The sequence below is a fragment of the Mandrillus leucophaeus genome, unplaced genomic scaffold (assembly GCF_000951045.1).
Source record: "Mandrillus leucophaeus isolate KB7577 unplaced genomic scaffold, Mleu.le_1.0 Scaffold270, whole genome shotgun sequence".
Lineage (NCBI taxonomy): Eukaryota > Metazoa > Chordata > Mammalia > Primates > Cercopithecidae > Mandrillus > Mandrillus leucophaeus.
Genome location: NW_012102810.1, coordinates 583,333 through 598,966, shown reverse-complemented (window position 1 = coordinate 598,966; position 15,634 = coordinate 583,333). Strand labels below are relative to the sequence as shown.

The 15,634-nt window shown below is 53.8% G+C and overlaps 1 protein-coding gene across 1 annotated transcript in view; it reads right to left on the bottom strand.

Moving 5' to 3' along the window:
* Positions 1–15,634, bottom strand: part of MICAL3 (microtubule associated monooxygenase, calponin and LIM domain containing 3) — a 260,058-nt gene that overhangs the window by 14,058 nt on the left and 230,366 nt on the right. The window contains 4 exon segments of the mRNA XM_011984643.1: positions 6,701–6,794; positions 8,358–8,468; positions 14,289–14,383; positions 14,878–15,628. Of these exon segments, the coding sequence (XP_011840033.1) occupies positions 6,701–6,794; positions 8,358–8,468; positions 14,289–14,383; positions 14,878–15,628 (1,051 nt within the window).

Genomic DNA, 15,634 nt, shown 5'->3' with positions numbered 1-15,634 from the left:
AAGAGACAGCGTTTTGCTCTGTTGCCCAGACTGGAGTGCAGTGGTGCAATCACAGGTCACTGCAGCCTCAAACTCTTGGGCTCATGTCATCCTCCCACCTTAGCCTCCCTAGTAGCTGGAACTACAGGCACGCGCCACCATGCCCAGATAATTTTGAAAATTTCTTTATGGAGACGGGGTTTCACCATCTTGCCCAGGCTAGTTTCAAATTCCTGGGCTCAAATGATACACCTGCCTTGGCTTCGCAAATTGCTGGGATAACAGGTGTGAATTTTTTCACACATGGAAATTTGCTTAGCATGGACATGAACACTCCCGAGGTGATGTTAGGAGGAGGCAAGAGGCATTAGACGGGAAAAGGGTCTGTTAACTGGAATGTAAGCACCGGCCCTTCTGCAGCACCAGTGGCCGTTGAGTGTGGAGGTCCGGGAACACACCGGAAGCCCTGGGACACCGATGGAGTCTCCAAGGGGGTGGGTGCGTGGGAGCGCGGGATCGGAGAACATAGGAAGCACAGACAGCAACAGTCTATCTTCCCAGGGAGGCGAGAGCCCCGCCTTGGATGTGGCACTGTCTGATAGGTGGAATCACAGAATTACGACATTGGTTTTTAAATGAATGGGCCAAGAAGTGACCCTCTTAAAAGAATGGGGTCAGGGTAAAACATGAGACAATGATCTTTGCCATTCTTCTGTTTGAAGGCCACCTCTAGGCATGGAGCCTCCATGGGGAGATGAAGTGGGCAGACTGCCACATCAAGTACACAGGGACAGGGAGGAGGAGCCAGAGCCCCCAGCATTCCCCTCGACACAATGGCAGCTGCCCAGGGAAAAGCTGCCCAAAGCTTAGAAATGAGACACAGGGATCAGTCATTCCTCTGAACTAGTACAAATGGCAAGATGACAAACATACTGCAACCTCTAAGCTAGTGGTTCTCCTGCTCTAGAGGGCATCAGAACCCACTGGAAGGTCTGTGACAGCACATAACCAGGCCTCACCCCAGAGTTTCTGATTCTGCAGGTCTGGGGCAGGGCTGTCCCTTTCTAACAAGCCCCTAGGTGATGCTGCTGCTGGTCCAGGGACCACACTGTGAGAACCATGGCCTTGAGCTTTTCCTGTCTTCACTGAAAAGAAGTACAAAGTGAGCCTCAGGACAGAGTAAGGAGGGAGGGAAGTTGTTATGGGCACCTGTCAACCTGGCTTTGAGTCTGGTGAATCTGGGCAGAAATCACAAAGAGAAGCCTTTCCCTGGCACTCGGCTCTTCGGGGAGAAATGAGAGCACACCCCAGTGGAAATGGTCAGGCTGAGATCTTGGCGTGTTTTCTTCCCTGCGTAAGGGTGGCAGGCAGTGAGCTCCCTAGCAGATATGACTCCTACAAGCAGTGAGGGATGAGATTCAGGGCAAAAGCTGTGTTGGAGTGTGTGTATTCAGGGGACCAGGATGCAGACGCAAGGCTGGCCTCGGAGTGGGGTGGGCAAAGTTTTATCATAAAAAATGAAAACGACCCCAGGCAGCAAAAGCAAGCTCAGATCTTCCTCTAGAGCACATGTGGGCAGCGGGGAGATCAGCACGCTGCTGTTTTGAGCTGGAAAAGGGTCTGTGCTTTTGCCATTTGGTTACTGGGTTGATTTCTCCTTGTTTTTGTGAGCAGGGGCTGGGAAGCGCGGGTGGAGAAAGGGTGTCAGCGGGGTTAGTGTCAGCGCGGATGCTGCCATACATACCACCCAGATGCAAGTCGATGAGGTCACTGTAATAAGACTCTCCCCAATAGTCTACAACAAGGAATCGGTGAAGAGAGAGTTATTCCATCAGGTAACCCTCCTGTCCCCCCACACCCGAAGCAATCAATGATACGGAGCGTAGGAAACGCAGACACAGCGAGGCAGCAGAGGAACGGCTGGAAAGCATGCGTGCCTAAGCGCATCACACACCGCATGTCCACACATGCCGTATCTGCATACTGCGTGGCTGTGGGAGGAGGGCAGTAAGTCAAACCCACCGCGGGGAGTCAACAGTCACTATCAACACATCCCACGCACGCCAGGGAACATTCAGGACAGAGGCTTTGGCTTTGCTGGGAACTCCCGCCCCTGGGACTCAACCTTCTCTAACTAAGGGTTAATAGTGCGGGGCTGCCTGCTTGTCAGTTGTGATACTGGAAGCCCCAGCCTCAGGAAGCTGCAGGCAGGAGGCAAACGTCCTACAGAAGCTCTGCAATCCTTAGGTTTCACACAGTCGGTGCTCTCCCAGGAATTCCCACGACCCCACTGCTGACTCTATCAAACGCCTTGCACACCCACTTTTGCCGAATGGGTTTGAGAGGAAGGGGATCCTGTTTCGAGGCTTAGGCCTCCAAATTCAGTTGGCCTTCTTAAAAACAGGAAACGAGCAGAGATTGATGCAGAGTTCTTCCCCCAGGCACTTGCCCCAAGGCTCCTGGAGGTCTGCTGGCCCAGGGCACTCCTAGCCTGGTAGTTCCGCAGCTGTCTGGTCAAGAGCGCTATGTAATTTCCATGCCTGAGATGCAGACTGGGCGCTGCCAAGAGGCTGGGCTTGAGCGGGCGGTCCTCATCTCCCCAGAATCATAAACACACACAGAGCACAGCACTCGGCCGCCATGGTGTTGCCTTTTCTCCAAACCCCGCATTCTGAATGCAGATCCTCACAGTCTCCGGTCCCACCTGAGGGCCTCCCCTTGAGAGTGACACAGCAGACAGTAGTAGAATGCGGTCCTGCCCCAGCTTTTCAACGCGTGCTCAAGGCTGAGCCGATGGTTTTGTAACAAAAAGCTTTCCCAGGTGCCCCAGGACTGGAAATTACCTAAGTCGTGGCCTGGCCCTAGGATCAAAGGCACTAAGGCTAAGCCTTGCGGCCTGGCCATACGTTGTCATACCTTAGACAAACGGAGAACGGGATGGCAGGTCCACGCCAGAGCCCTTCTCTGGAAAGGCAGCTTGGCTAACAAAGTCTGACGCCCTCAGACGGCGATGGAAGCTGGAGACCACCGAGTGAGATGGTAGCAGGTTCCAGCCAGTTTACTACAGTCCCCAGGGAAGGGTGGACTGCCATGATGAGAAGACTCCAGATTATTATCATGCCCAGCTGCCACTGCCTTTTTCAGGGCTCAGCCAGGTGCCAAGAGACTAAGGAGAGGAATGGGACGCAGAAGCAGGAGAGAGAGCAGCAGTAGCACGCACACTTGGGCTTCCCAGACGGCATCGGCCAAGGAGGAGCAGGGCCACGGGGAACTGTGACGTGAGACCAGCCTTGGAAGGGATGTATTCAATTCACGTAAGAGAAGGAACATGATATATTTGTAAATTCTTATATTCTTATGGTAGGAACCATAATTCCCGAAAATTCCTGAGACTTTCTCAAATGCATCACAAGGAAATATCCCAACAGACCTACTAAGGCACATCTTGAAAAACAGAACAGAAACATCTTTGGATAGAGATATTTGCTGAAGATAAAGGAAGGAGTTTGGACTAGGACAGTGGTTTTCAAGCTTCTGTGGAACCCTAAAGATTCTTCCAAAGGCATTCCAAGGGGTCTCCCAAATACCTGATGTACAAACACTTGTAGCTCTTTTAAGAGACCTTATTAAAATAAGACACACCACCTTCAAATATTTTTGTTTTTGAGACAGAGTTTCGCTCTTGTTGCCCAGGTTGGAGTACAATGGCGCGATCTCAGCTCACCGCAACCTCTGCCTCCCGTGTTCAAGCAATTCCCCTGCCTCAGCCTCCCGAGTAGCTGGGATTACAGGCATGTAATCCTACCATGCCCAGTTAATTTTTTTGTAGTTTTAGTAGAGACGGGGTTTCTCCATGCTGGTCAGGCTGTTCTCAAACTCCCGGCCTCTGGTGATCCGCCCGCCTCGGCCTCCCAAAGTGCTGGGATTACAGGCGTGAGCCACTGTGCCCGGCCCAAATGTTTTATATGCCAACTTTTCACCCACTGGAGACCATCAACCCAATAATCTGTGCTGCCAGGTGAGCTTGAGTTTGTGGTACCCTCAGGATCAAGTTTCCGCCTCTCTGTGTGTCAGTGACTGAACTCCTTGGGAATGTGTTAGTGAAGAGGACATTTAATTCATTATTTAAATTCTGGCCTGCAGCATCGTGCTCACCTGCCATCGTTCAGGGTCTGTCCAGGAGAGCTACAGCTCAGTGACAGCATGCACGCCTGTCAGCGAGTCCCTTCATTTAGGTGGGTAACACGTTTTGCTGTGGTATTCCAGCGTAGCTGGGTTTTTGTTTACTGTTTGGGAGCCTCTTGTTTGTCATGAGGAATAGGAACTGCTGTTAGATCTGCTACGATCCAACTGTGAAAAAAAAAGCTCTTGCCTCATTTTAAACGTCTAGTATCTACATCATTTAAACTGAGAATATCCTGAGATTTCTAAGTAAGCTGTTAAAAAATCCAAAAACCAAACGAACAAAAAAGCCCTGTTTTCACTTAAAGCAACTACAGTTCTTGTGTGTACTGGCTGGATGCTGGGACTCAGTCATGTCCACAACTCTCTGCTATAACCTGTATTTTCAAATCTGTGTTAATTATCAACATTTTAGAGTGCTTCTTTTTGACTTTAAACTTGAACTTATAATCTTGTAAAAAGAGTTCTGCTGCTAAAAAAACAAGCTTGAAAACCACTGACTTAGATGGCATTCAGGTTGTATATGTTTGAGGAGATGTATCTAACAACTAGAAGAAAGAATTCTGGCAAAATCCTACGCCAATCTTCAACAGCATGTTATTTTCCGGCCCTTTGGCAGAAACTTGAATAACAGGGCCTGTGACAGAGGCACTGAAGCATGGTTTTACACTCAGACTTCTCGGAGGCCACGGGCACTCAAGTGCTTTACGGAAACCACCAACCTCGATGGCACCACCACCTCCACCTTGTGAGTAAGGAGGGCAGAGTGCTGTCTTCTTCCTGAAGGGCTTAAACCACGAACTGTGGGTGCACACACTGCTGAGTTATTCTGCCTGTGTGTTGAGATCTATCCATCCTGGCAGAAGTAATTTGCGGAGAAGGGCAAGAAGGAATGAAGATGGGCCTAGACTCTCTCCTGATATCTTCTGCAAGAAGAGAAACAGCACGAGGGCAGGGCCCCGCAGGCCCGGACGCAGTCGGGCACAGGTGGGCTGGGGCCAACTCCATCTGGGCTCAGGCTTAACTGAGGAGGGCAGGGGGGAGGGGTACCGCAGGTTCGCCGGGAAACCTCGGACCCTCTCAGGTGAACCCAAATCGCCTTGCTGTGCTTGTCTCACAGTAACACAGCCCAGTCGTCTTGGCCTATCGGACGCTAAGTGCTTCAAGCTTTTGCATTTCCTTTGGTAGCCCAGGCTTCATGCATTAACAGCATCAGGTGAGCCCAAACCAAAAATATCCGCATCCTCACCTTTCTCCCCATCCCCTCTCTTTGCCTGAAGGTCATCACTGAGGAGACTGATAAGCTGCAATTTCCAGGCCTTAAAGGGCCTGGCAAAGGAGACCTACTTCCATTCTCGACTCCCTCACTCCCCACCGCACAAACTTCAGTCCTACAGGTCATAGGAATTCATCTTGACACCAGGCACTTCCCAGGAACCCATGGGTCAGTCTTTGAGCAAGATCAGATGGCAGCAGCTGGCCCTGCTCCTGGCCGCCTCCTCCCAGTTCTTCCGTTTCACAGACAGCCTGCCTGTCAGCAGAGGCACCCTGCTCCCCTCTGCCACACTAGAGTGAGGAAGTCAGAGGACACTCCTTTTCTTCATCCCCAGCTCACGATTTGAACGCTGAACCTGCAGGCTATAAAGAGATGGCAGTTTCCCCATCCAGAGACTAGACGAAGATTTGTGGATGCTTGAGAAGGCAGAGTGGCCACTGCACTCCCCGGGCTGGCCCTACAGCTTCAAGGTCCCGAACCAACAGGACTTCCTGGGCCGTTGGGCCAGAGACGCCTCAGATACTCCCTTGCATTCTCTGTGCGCAACTATGCTGAGTGCGGCCCCGCGGGTTCCCTGAGTGGAAGGGCAGGAATGAGCGCACCACACTCTCCAGTGCTTCCCTGCCAGGAGCAGCAGTCACAAGCACAGGGCCCTGCCAGTCACTCCCCGGAGTCTGCTCCACGTCGGCTAGTCACATGCCCTGAGCCTCTCCAGCCCTACCCTGAGTGGCCGGCCTTCAGCGGACACAGGGCCCGGGTGCCCTCTGGAAATCTGTGTGTGCCGAGGGTGGCCACATGCTCCCCCACCAGCGGTGCCTAGGGCTCTGTGGGCAGGAGGGTCCCAGGGAACTAACGATAGGAGGGAGCCTGTGGGGTGCAGGCTGGGGACCTGCTCAGTGCAGTTCTGTGATGGTTCCTTGCGGTTCAATCTCTCTCACTCTCAGTTATTCCCTCCTAGAGTAAATGGAGGGGTGGGAAGGAGTGGGAAGAGCCAGCGCTCGCCATCAACATGCTGGGGACTGAGTTTCGCTCTGCGGGAAACGGCAGCCCAGAGGGGCTGCGGAGCAGGATGGGCCTGGGGCTGTCTCAGACGGGCATTTTCTTTTGCTTAACAGGAAGCCCCAGATCTCAGTGATGAAGGGCCCCAGAAAATCCTGCTGGAAAAGCAGCCGAATTCCAGGTGAGGTGAAGTAGAACTAGCCTACCACGGCGGGAGGGAGGGTTTCCTACAGGAGCAGAGCTTAGGAGGGAGCCCGGCAGTACCTGCTTCGCCCCGGAGCGCCTTCTCCACAGCCACGCCCCTTTCCTCCAGCCGCCGCTGCCTCTCCTCCACCTGCTGCAGCTGCCGCTGGATGATCTACGACAGACAGCACAGCCTGAGCACCCGGCTCTCCAGCCTGGCTTCAGGAGGACACACAACTCCACACCCGCATGAGGGGAAACAAATGAGTTGCCGCTCTGGAAAGGGCTGTAATCTGTGGGCGGTGCGTTCAGCGTGTGGTGTGGAGACCACCTGCACCAGAACCACCCAGCTTGTGCAGACGCTAGGCTCCGGGCCTTGCTAGTCAGCACCAAAGCGTATGGACATGGCTCAAGTAGTCGTGACCACCCTCCCAGGAGTGTTGCAGAGACATGAAGTGGATGTAAACTGTAGCAGGAGGGGCCTGAGTACCAGAACCTCAGACTGTTCTCATGGCAAGACTGCTAGAGTGCTGGAGGGGGTTCCTGAAGAGTGCAGTGGAAATCCCATCTTTACGAGAAAAATTTAAAAGAGAAGGCTGGGTGCGGTGGCTCATGCCTGTAATCCCAACACTTTGGGAGGCCGAGGCGGGTGGATCACGAGGTCAAGAGATTGAGACCATCCTGGCCAACATGGTGAAACCCGTCTCTACTAAAAATACAAAAATTAGCTGGACGTGGTGGCGGGCGCCTGTAGTCTCAGCGACTCGGGAGGCTGAGGCAGGAGAATTGCTTGAACCAGGGAGGCGGAGGTTGCAGTGAGCTCAGCACCACTGCACTCTAGCCTGGCCATGGAGTGAGACTCCGCCTCAAAACAAAAAAAAAAAAGAGAAATCTACAATGGTCTAGATTCAGGGTCTGTGCAGCTTGAACACAAGCTGGAGAACGGGAGGAGAGCTCTGACCTCTTCCCACAAAAATTCCAGGCCTATCAGAGGCTGAGGGGCCACAAAGGGATCCTGGCGACAGTCCTCACAATTGAACAAGGTGATTTACAATGATTGTTCCACAACAAAGGATTTGGGAAACTCAATGCAGGGCTCTTCCTTTTTTTTTTTTTTTGAGATGGAGTCTCGCTCTGTCGCCCAGGCTGGAGTGCAATGGCACGATCTCGGCTCACTGCAAGCTCTGCCTCCCAGGTTCACGCCTTTCTCCTGCCTCAGCCTCCCGAGTAGCTGGGACTACAGGGGCTCGTCACCATGCCTGGCTAATTTTTTGTATTTTTAGTAGAGATGGGGTTTCACCGTGTTTGCCAGGATGGTCTCGATCTCCTGACCTCATGATCCACCCGCCTTGGCCTCCCAACGTGCTGGAATTATAGACGTGAGCCACCGTGCCCAGCCAATTTTTGTTTTTTTAGTAGAGACGGGGTTTTGCCATGTTGGCCAGGCTGGTCTCGAACTTCTGACCTCAAGTGATCTGCCTGCCCCAGCCCCTCAAAGTGCTGGGATTACAGGCGTTGAGCCACCGCACCCGGCCTGCTCTTCCCTTTTGACTGACAGCTCCACCAAGGCAGGGCCTCTGTGGCTGCACCAGCCAAAGGTGATCCGGATGGCAGGGAGGCCTGTCTACCTCTGCTCTGCTCTGCACTGGCTTGTGCGGCAGGGAGCAGCTGGGTGGAGAGGAAGATGCTGCCCAACCCTCCTGTGCATGTGCCCTGGTCCCATCCTCCATGGTTTTACCTGGGCTCGATGCAGCCGCTTAAGCTCCTCCTGCTTGGCCTGTCTCCGAGCTGCCTTTTGCACACGCCGGGTCAGCTTGGCATTCAGTTCCTCCTCTGTGTAGGTTCTTGGCTGGAGAGAACAAGAGAAATTTCCTCAGTCAGGTGCACGGAGGCCTAGGACAGGGGTGGGCGGCAGGCCAGCGGGGGCCTGGAGAGGTCTGTCCCCCATGTTGGAGTTGGTGCCCAGGCAGACAGGACAAGCTGTCCTCTGTAGAGTGCTAGCAGGACGGGGGTGCTGATAGGCAGAGGGCATGAGGTCTGCAGAGTCCCCAGCCTGCAGCAGCCCTCAGTGCCACGGGCACACCTAAGATCCACAGAGTGAGACATTTGCCCACCTCTGCACAGGGACAGGAGGCTGAGTGGGGACCGACTGTTAGGCAGTTAAAACAATAAAGGGACACACACTGCTTTATCACTGAGATCACCTGCTTCCCCAATAAAGATGTCTGGTCTTTAAAACTTTGTGGGAGTAAAAACATTGGTAGGCTGTTTCACCAAGCCTCCTGCTTCTAGGAGGCTTACAAGGGAAGGAAAGAGAGAAATCAGGATCCTTTTATTTTCCTGTTTGGTATCAAGGGCCACTTCCTTCAGAAGAGCAGTATCCATGAGAGTCTTCCAAGAAATGACACCCAAGTAGAGAGAACAGGGATGCTTCTCTTTTAAGTCAAGTATAGTCTGAAGAAAGAATTGTGGAGGTGCACCTGGACCGACTCTGGGGTCTGCAGAGGCAGCCGTTGGCCACTGGGAAGAAGAGAGGTTGTGGCCTGGCCAGGGCTGTTGCACCCAGTGCCATCAAGAACAGAGGAGGTAATGGGCCAATCCAGTGCAAGTCCATGGACTGGATGGCCACAGCCCCCTGCCTACGTGGGTGCCAAGGGCTCAAGGGAGCATCAAATGCTTTGAACAAACCGTGGGCAACCAGAGGGGCAAAGGTTAGGGATTTGCCTTTATTCATAAGACTCTCTTTATTGCCTCTAAGAAAATGAAACAAGGAGACTCTATAGAAGATTTTTTTGAGAGAGGGTCTCATTGTCACCCAGGCTGGGGTGCACTGACGCAATCATAGCTCACTGCAGCTTCAAACTCTTGGACTCCAGTGATCCTCCTGCCTCAGCCTCCCAAGTAGTCAGGACTGTAGGCGTGTGCCACCTCGCCCAGATGGGTTTAAAAATTTTTTTTGTAGAGACAGGATCTGGTTATATTGCCCAAGCTGGTCTTAAACTCCTGGGCTTAAGTGATTCTCCCAAATTGCTGGCATTAGAGGTGTGAGCCACCACACCTGGCCAACAGGAAAACTTTATCATAGACTTCAAAGATGACAAATGTGACTTGGGGTCTATACTCATAATCTTCACTCGAAGAGCTCAAACGACAGAGGGTCCCCCGAACAGGCAGTCCCGAAGGGTCATGAGTGGCGTTTCAGCACTGCACCTTGCTGATCAGAGCTGAGGGCTGCTGAACTGCCCCTCTCTGGGGTGCCCAGCCACATAGGAGCAGCTGGGTCCCGACCCGAGGAACCTAGAGCAAAATGACCACATGCACTCCAGCCGGTGAGGAGCAGGTGTCTCATCCTCCTTCCCGCTCATGACGCGCCTAACGGAAGTACTGCTGCCAGTGTGTGCCACTGCCCCATGCACGCACAAACAGAGTTAGTGAGGATGTGGCTGGAGGGCCGGGGCCGGCGACAGGTGGTTAATCACAGACATGCATGCAACAGTGACCAGCTGACGGGAATGAGACACTACCTTTGATGCATGTGATCTCCTGAATGCCAAGGCGTGTGGTACATAAATCGACTTTTAAGGGGATGGCATCAGAAAACAAAACAGAATAGTAATAATAATAATGATTAACAAATTAAAAATTAAGAACACAGAAATGGAGCAAAATAAGTTAGAAGTTTAAAACAAACACACAAGACTTAAAACACGTGATTATTTTTCACAAAGTCACACAGGACTGCCTAAGTAGGAATCTGGGTGTGAAGGTCCTAGTGGCGGCATCTGAGTGGACCCGGTTTTGAAAACAGCCGGGGTTCACTCTTTTATTGGGAAGAAACAGCTTCTTCCTCACCTCCCTCAAAACTCGCCTCATCCCAATGTCCCTTGTGTAAAGTCAAAGCCGTTAAAATATGTGATTCTAGATGCTTTTCTCCTCGAGTGACCATGTGCTTGTGGAAATTCAGTCCACTTTTCCCTGCTGAATGCTCCGGGGGAGTGGAATGGGGGGGAGGGAGGAAAGGGGGTCCTGCTCTCAGAGACAGACAGACGTAGCAAAACTGGGAAGGAAGCCGACCATCTCCCCGATAGGCTCTCCGCTGGCAGTGTTCCTGTGTGCCACCCAGCTGCCATTTCTTGACTGTGCCCAGTAAAGGGAAGTGAACTAGCACCAGTAGCTGCTATTCACCAAAAGCACGTCAGGCAGCAGCAGGAGCCTCTTCTCGTTCTATTACACCTTGCGCAGAGCCGCTCTGAGGGCCAAGGTGAGTCCCATCTGCTCTTCTGGTCTCACCAGCCATATTAAACGGCTGAAAGGCACTAAGGAAACCAGGGTGTGTGGTGGCACACAAGACAGGGAAGTCCTGAGAGCTCCAGGCCTGCTGCAACCCTGGCCATGCTCCCTGCTGCTCCGTCCATCCCATCTGTGGGGCGGCCTTGTGCGGAGCTGTGCGTCCCAAGAATAAATTTGCCTCCTTCGACTTTGAGCACCTGTGTCCCGCCTGCCTCAGGTGGACCCACCTCTCCCACAAATCAGAGCAAAAGAATGTTGTTATGAGAACAAGCTGGTTCAGAAAAAAAGAGAGACAGATGACTTCCCAAAGCGGCTTGCAAAAAGCCCACAGGAACTACACACCGCACCCTAAGGAACAGCACTAACAGCTTTGCCTGTGGCTGATGTCAACAGTAATGGGAGGCAGTGGCTGCCTTCCCACAATCCACCCATTTTCCGGGTTGGGAGGGGCGAAGTCACCACCCGTCCTTGTGTGCCTGTGGTGGCCAGCCACAGGCGCTGGAGTTCTGCTGTGAAACTGGATGCGGCGTGGCAGGGTGCCCAGGCCACACTCTGGTGGGCTGCCGGGCTCAAGAGGCAGCTGCGTTGCTTGTATTTAAAGTCAAATGGAAGCAAAGAAAAGAGGTAAACACAAGTTCTCTCTTGTAGGTTGGGCTACAGGTGATTTTTTAAAAGTCTGAATTATCCTAAATTTTCTATAATAAACATTTTAAATAAAAATATAAGTTATTTTGACCGGTTTAAAAATTTCTAACAAAACAAAACCCAGGCTCTTGTTTCACAGACGCTGTGAGGCAGGAGGAGGCGCCTGTGCCGTTGGAGTGGCCCTGGGATCCCGGCCTGGCAGAAGCGGCTTCCTCCTTTCGAGGCAGGTCAAACCCCATCCTCGCTTTAGAGCCCCTGCTCCCCACACTCATTTTGAAAAATTTAAACCCACAAGAAAGTTGAAAGAGGAAGACAATGAACACCCACAAGCCTCTCAGCTGTATCTGCCAGAGGTTACCATTTTGCCACATGCTTCATCTGTCATCTTTTATATGACCTTTTGTAATGAATCATTGGTAGATATCATGATCGTTCGTCCCTAAACATTTTAGATGTACTTCCTAAGAACTCAGACGTTTTCCTATATAACTTTCCTACATAAAAGTACATTAACAGTGCCTTTATCACTTGCAAGGAACTTAACAATCTGATGATATTACACATTTACACTACCATCCAGTCCTCTATTAAATTTAATTGTTTCCAAAATGTCCTTTATGGCTGTTTTTGTTCAGTTTGCTTTCCACTTTAGCATCCATGTCTTGAAAAGGCACAGCACCCAGCTCTCACTCAGGCTGACTCCTCACCATGTGGGAGTCAGGTCAGCTGCCTGTGGCTTGGCCTTCTCCCATGTCATCTGTCTCCTAGGTTGGCCATCCCCTAGGTCATCCATCCCCTAGCTCAACTGTCCCTTAGGTCATCCATTCCCTAGCTTGACTGTCCCCTAAGTCATCCATCCCCTAGCTTGACTGTCCCCTAAGTCATCCATCCCCTAGCTCAATGGTCCCCTAGGTCATCCATCCTCTAGCTCGACTGTCCCCTAGGTCATCCATCCCCTAGCTCGACGGTCCCCTAGGTCATCCATCCCCTAGCTTGACTGTCCCCTCGGTCATCCATCCCCTAGCTCAAGGGTCCCCTAGGTCATCCATCCCCTAACTTGACTGTCCTCTAGGTCATCCATCCCCTAGCTCGACCGTCTCCTTGGTCCTCAGCCGTCCCCTAGGTTGGCCGTCCTCTAGGTCGGCCATCCACTAGCCTGTCTGTCCCCCAGGCTTGACTTTGACTTTAGTATTCCCTATGTGACCTCTAGCAAATGACTTTGCCTCTGTGGGTGCCCCTGGAGCATGAGGCCTTAGAGGCCACCCTCTGGCTCTAGGGTTCCATGATTGGTGTCCATGGCTTGTTCCTGGGGTCCTGTTCCTGTTCCTCCCTTGCTCCTCACACCTGCTGGGCCCTGGGGAGGCTCACCAAGTACTAGCCTTGGCACAGCCAGCCCAGGCAGCTTCACGGATGGAGAAGCAGTGGGCACACTGCCCACCACAACAACGTGAGGGATGTGGAGGTGGGTGGCCAACCTGACCCAATAGGTTGAATGTCCACACTGTCACCACTGCGGCAGTGAGCCTGGGACCACATTCTCCATTCTTTGCTGCCCCCGAAGGCAGCACCCGTCACCAGTGTTGGGATGTGTTTAGGGACCCACACAGAAACCCGGGGGAATTACAGCTCAGCCCCAGTGCGACCGCCTAGGAAAGCTCGACAGGTAGCCTTGAAGAAGACACACTCTCCCAGTCCCTGAGAAGGCGCAGATCCCAACCCTAACTCAGTAGCTGGCCTGGCTGGGGCACAAAGAAGCCTGGCTCTGCAGAAGGTGGAGCAGGAGGAGAGGTCTGGCTCTCTAGAATCTTCTAGGAGAGCGGCCAAAGAGCTGGCAAGGCCAAGGGAGACGAAGGAGGGGATGAGAAATAAAGCATCCAGTTTGCTGAGTTATTTAAAGAGGAACTGGTTCAGCCTGCAGGAGCCACCTTCACTGAATGGGCATGTGACGGGCTCAGGCGCACCATGTAGCCTGACTGGGTTACTGGGCAGCAGGAGAGGGCAGACTCAAGTCCAAGCCCCAGAAGCCTTGCAACGAAGGCATGCTACATTCTGGGGAAGCTTTTCACGCAAAAGGGAGGCAGGAAGCAGGAGACAGCCAGGCTGCCCCCAGCCAGGAGGAGGAGCACAGGCCCCAGGGCTCCGCCTACCCTGTATGCTGACAGGTGCCTATTAGAGTGTGCTCTGATTCCTCTCCCCTCCACCTTCACTGGATCCACCCAAAGTCCTGGGCTCTGGAAAGCGAGGGACGGAGTCAGACCTAGCAGCCCTGCAGGTCAGTTCCTGGACCAGTCCTTTAAGACGACAAACCCTCCCTAACTATCAAACCCACCAAGTGGGCAGGACCAGGCACAATGCTCAGTGCCTGAGGTCCCAGCTCCTGCCAGCAGCCCTGGACTGGGCAGTGTTCTCCAGGCCCTGGGGAAGAATAGACAAGGAAGAAATAGACAATGCCAGGCTGCCTCCTCCAGCGAAGAGGAGTGTGACGCAGGAATGGCTCCAGTCTTCACTTCTTCACAAGAAAACAGGAACCCTTGCTGTGGATGCCAACGGCCCCAGCTCCTATGTAGAAAGCCCAGTGTGACCGCCTCAGTGTGTAGGGGTCAACGGTCAGCAGGCTGTGCGCCACTAGCTGTCCATCCCTGGCTTCAGCTTTGCTCTTCCTCTCTACCCCACCAAAGCCCAGCAGTGAGTAGAGGGGCCCAGGCCCCGTGAAGCCCCCCGCCTGACTACCCACCTCTCGCCGTGACTTCTGCGAGGACCTCTCAAGGACATCATCACTGGAGAGGTCTGAGTCCTCGGAGAAGCTTAGCTGGCGCCGGAGCTGCAGCTCTGTGGAGAGAGGGAGGTCACATGAGGATGGTGCCAGACAGCAGGCGCAGCGCTCTCCTGATTCTACGTTCCCACATGCAGCGGAGGCTGGGTAGGGGGCTGCATTCATTTTAGTTTAAGGGATCCTTCCCCCATCCTGGGGGATACATTTGCCTGGGCAGGGTACAGCTGACCCCAAGCAGGTGGCACTCGGGCCTGCCCAGCCCCTCCTGGCAGCACTGCCCTCTGCCCTGTGCAGGAGTGGGCCCCTCTGGGGTCATCTGACTTTAGGAAGGGCACAAACCTCCATAGTCTTCCTGATACAGTTTCAAGCTGGCTTTGAGAACTCTGTTACGCAGCGGGCTATGCCCTGTGAACCCATGGTTCAGTCCCTTCTCTAGGTCAGCACGGCTCCTGAGAACCCCTGGGAGGGCAGTGGGAGCATGGATCCTGAGAGCCCCAATGACCTGAGCCCCTCCCGCTCTGCCTGCAAGTGGGCCCGGCCGCTGACGCACCTGCCCTTACGACGGGAAGCACCCTGTGCTTGCCAGAGTCCACCGTGGCCCCGCTGGAGGGGGTGCTGGGGCAGGACTTGTCGTCGGCCTTCTTCTTCTTGTCCTTTTTGTACCCAGAGAAGACCGACTTCCACAGGGACTTGGGTTTGGTGGCAGCTTCCTCCAGGAGGTTGGGGCTGGGCTTCTCTGGGGCCCGGCCCTCGCCTTTGGACTTCTTCTCCTTCTTGTTTCTGCGGGGGGAGAAGAGTGATGACCTCTTCTTGCTCTTCCCACTGGAGCCCTCGGATGAAGTGAAAGAGCCATCTGGGCCCCCCGAGTCCGACGGCGCGGAGAGGACCTCCTCGCTGATGGCTTCATGCTTCAGGGTGGGCTCCTCGGAGCCCCTGAGAGTGGGACGTGTGGGGGAGTCGGGCCGGCGCTCCTTGCCCTGGGAGGGTGCTGAGGATGCCTTGCGGGGCCTGGGGGCGCCCGTGGCCAGCTCCATCTGCTGCATCCTGCTCAGTTGCCTGGCCATGGCGTCCCGCAGCGCCTGGCTCTTCACGGACTTCTCTCGGGCTCGCATGCGCTCCTCGGCCAACTCCTTGGCTTCCGCGGAGACCAAGGGCAGCCCCCTCTTCTGTGGCTGCAGCGCCCCCTCCCGAGCAGGCAGCCTCCCGTTCTCCTTGCCCAGGGGCGGGTGGGGAGGCTTCTCCGAGCGCGGCCAGCAGGACGGGGGCGTGAAGAACTTCTCCTGCAAGCTTGAGTCCTCAGTCTTGTC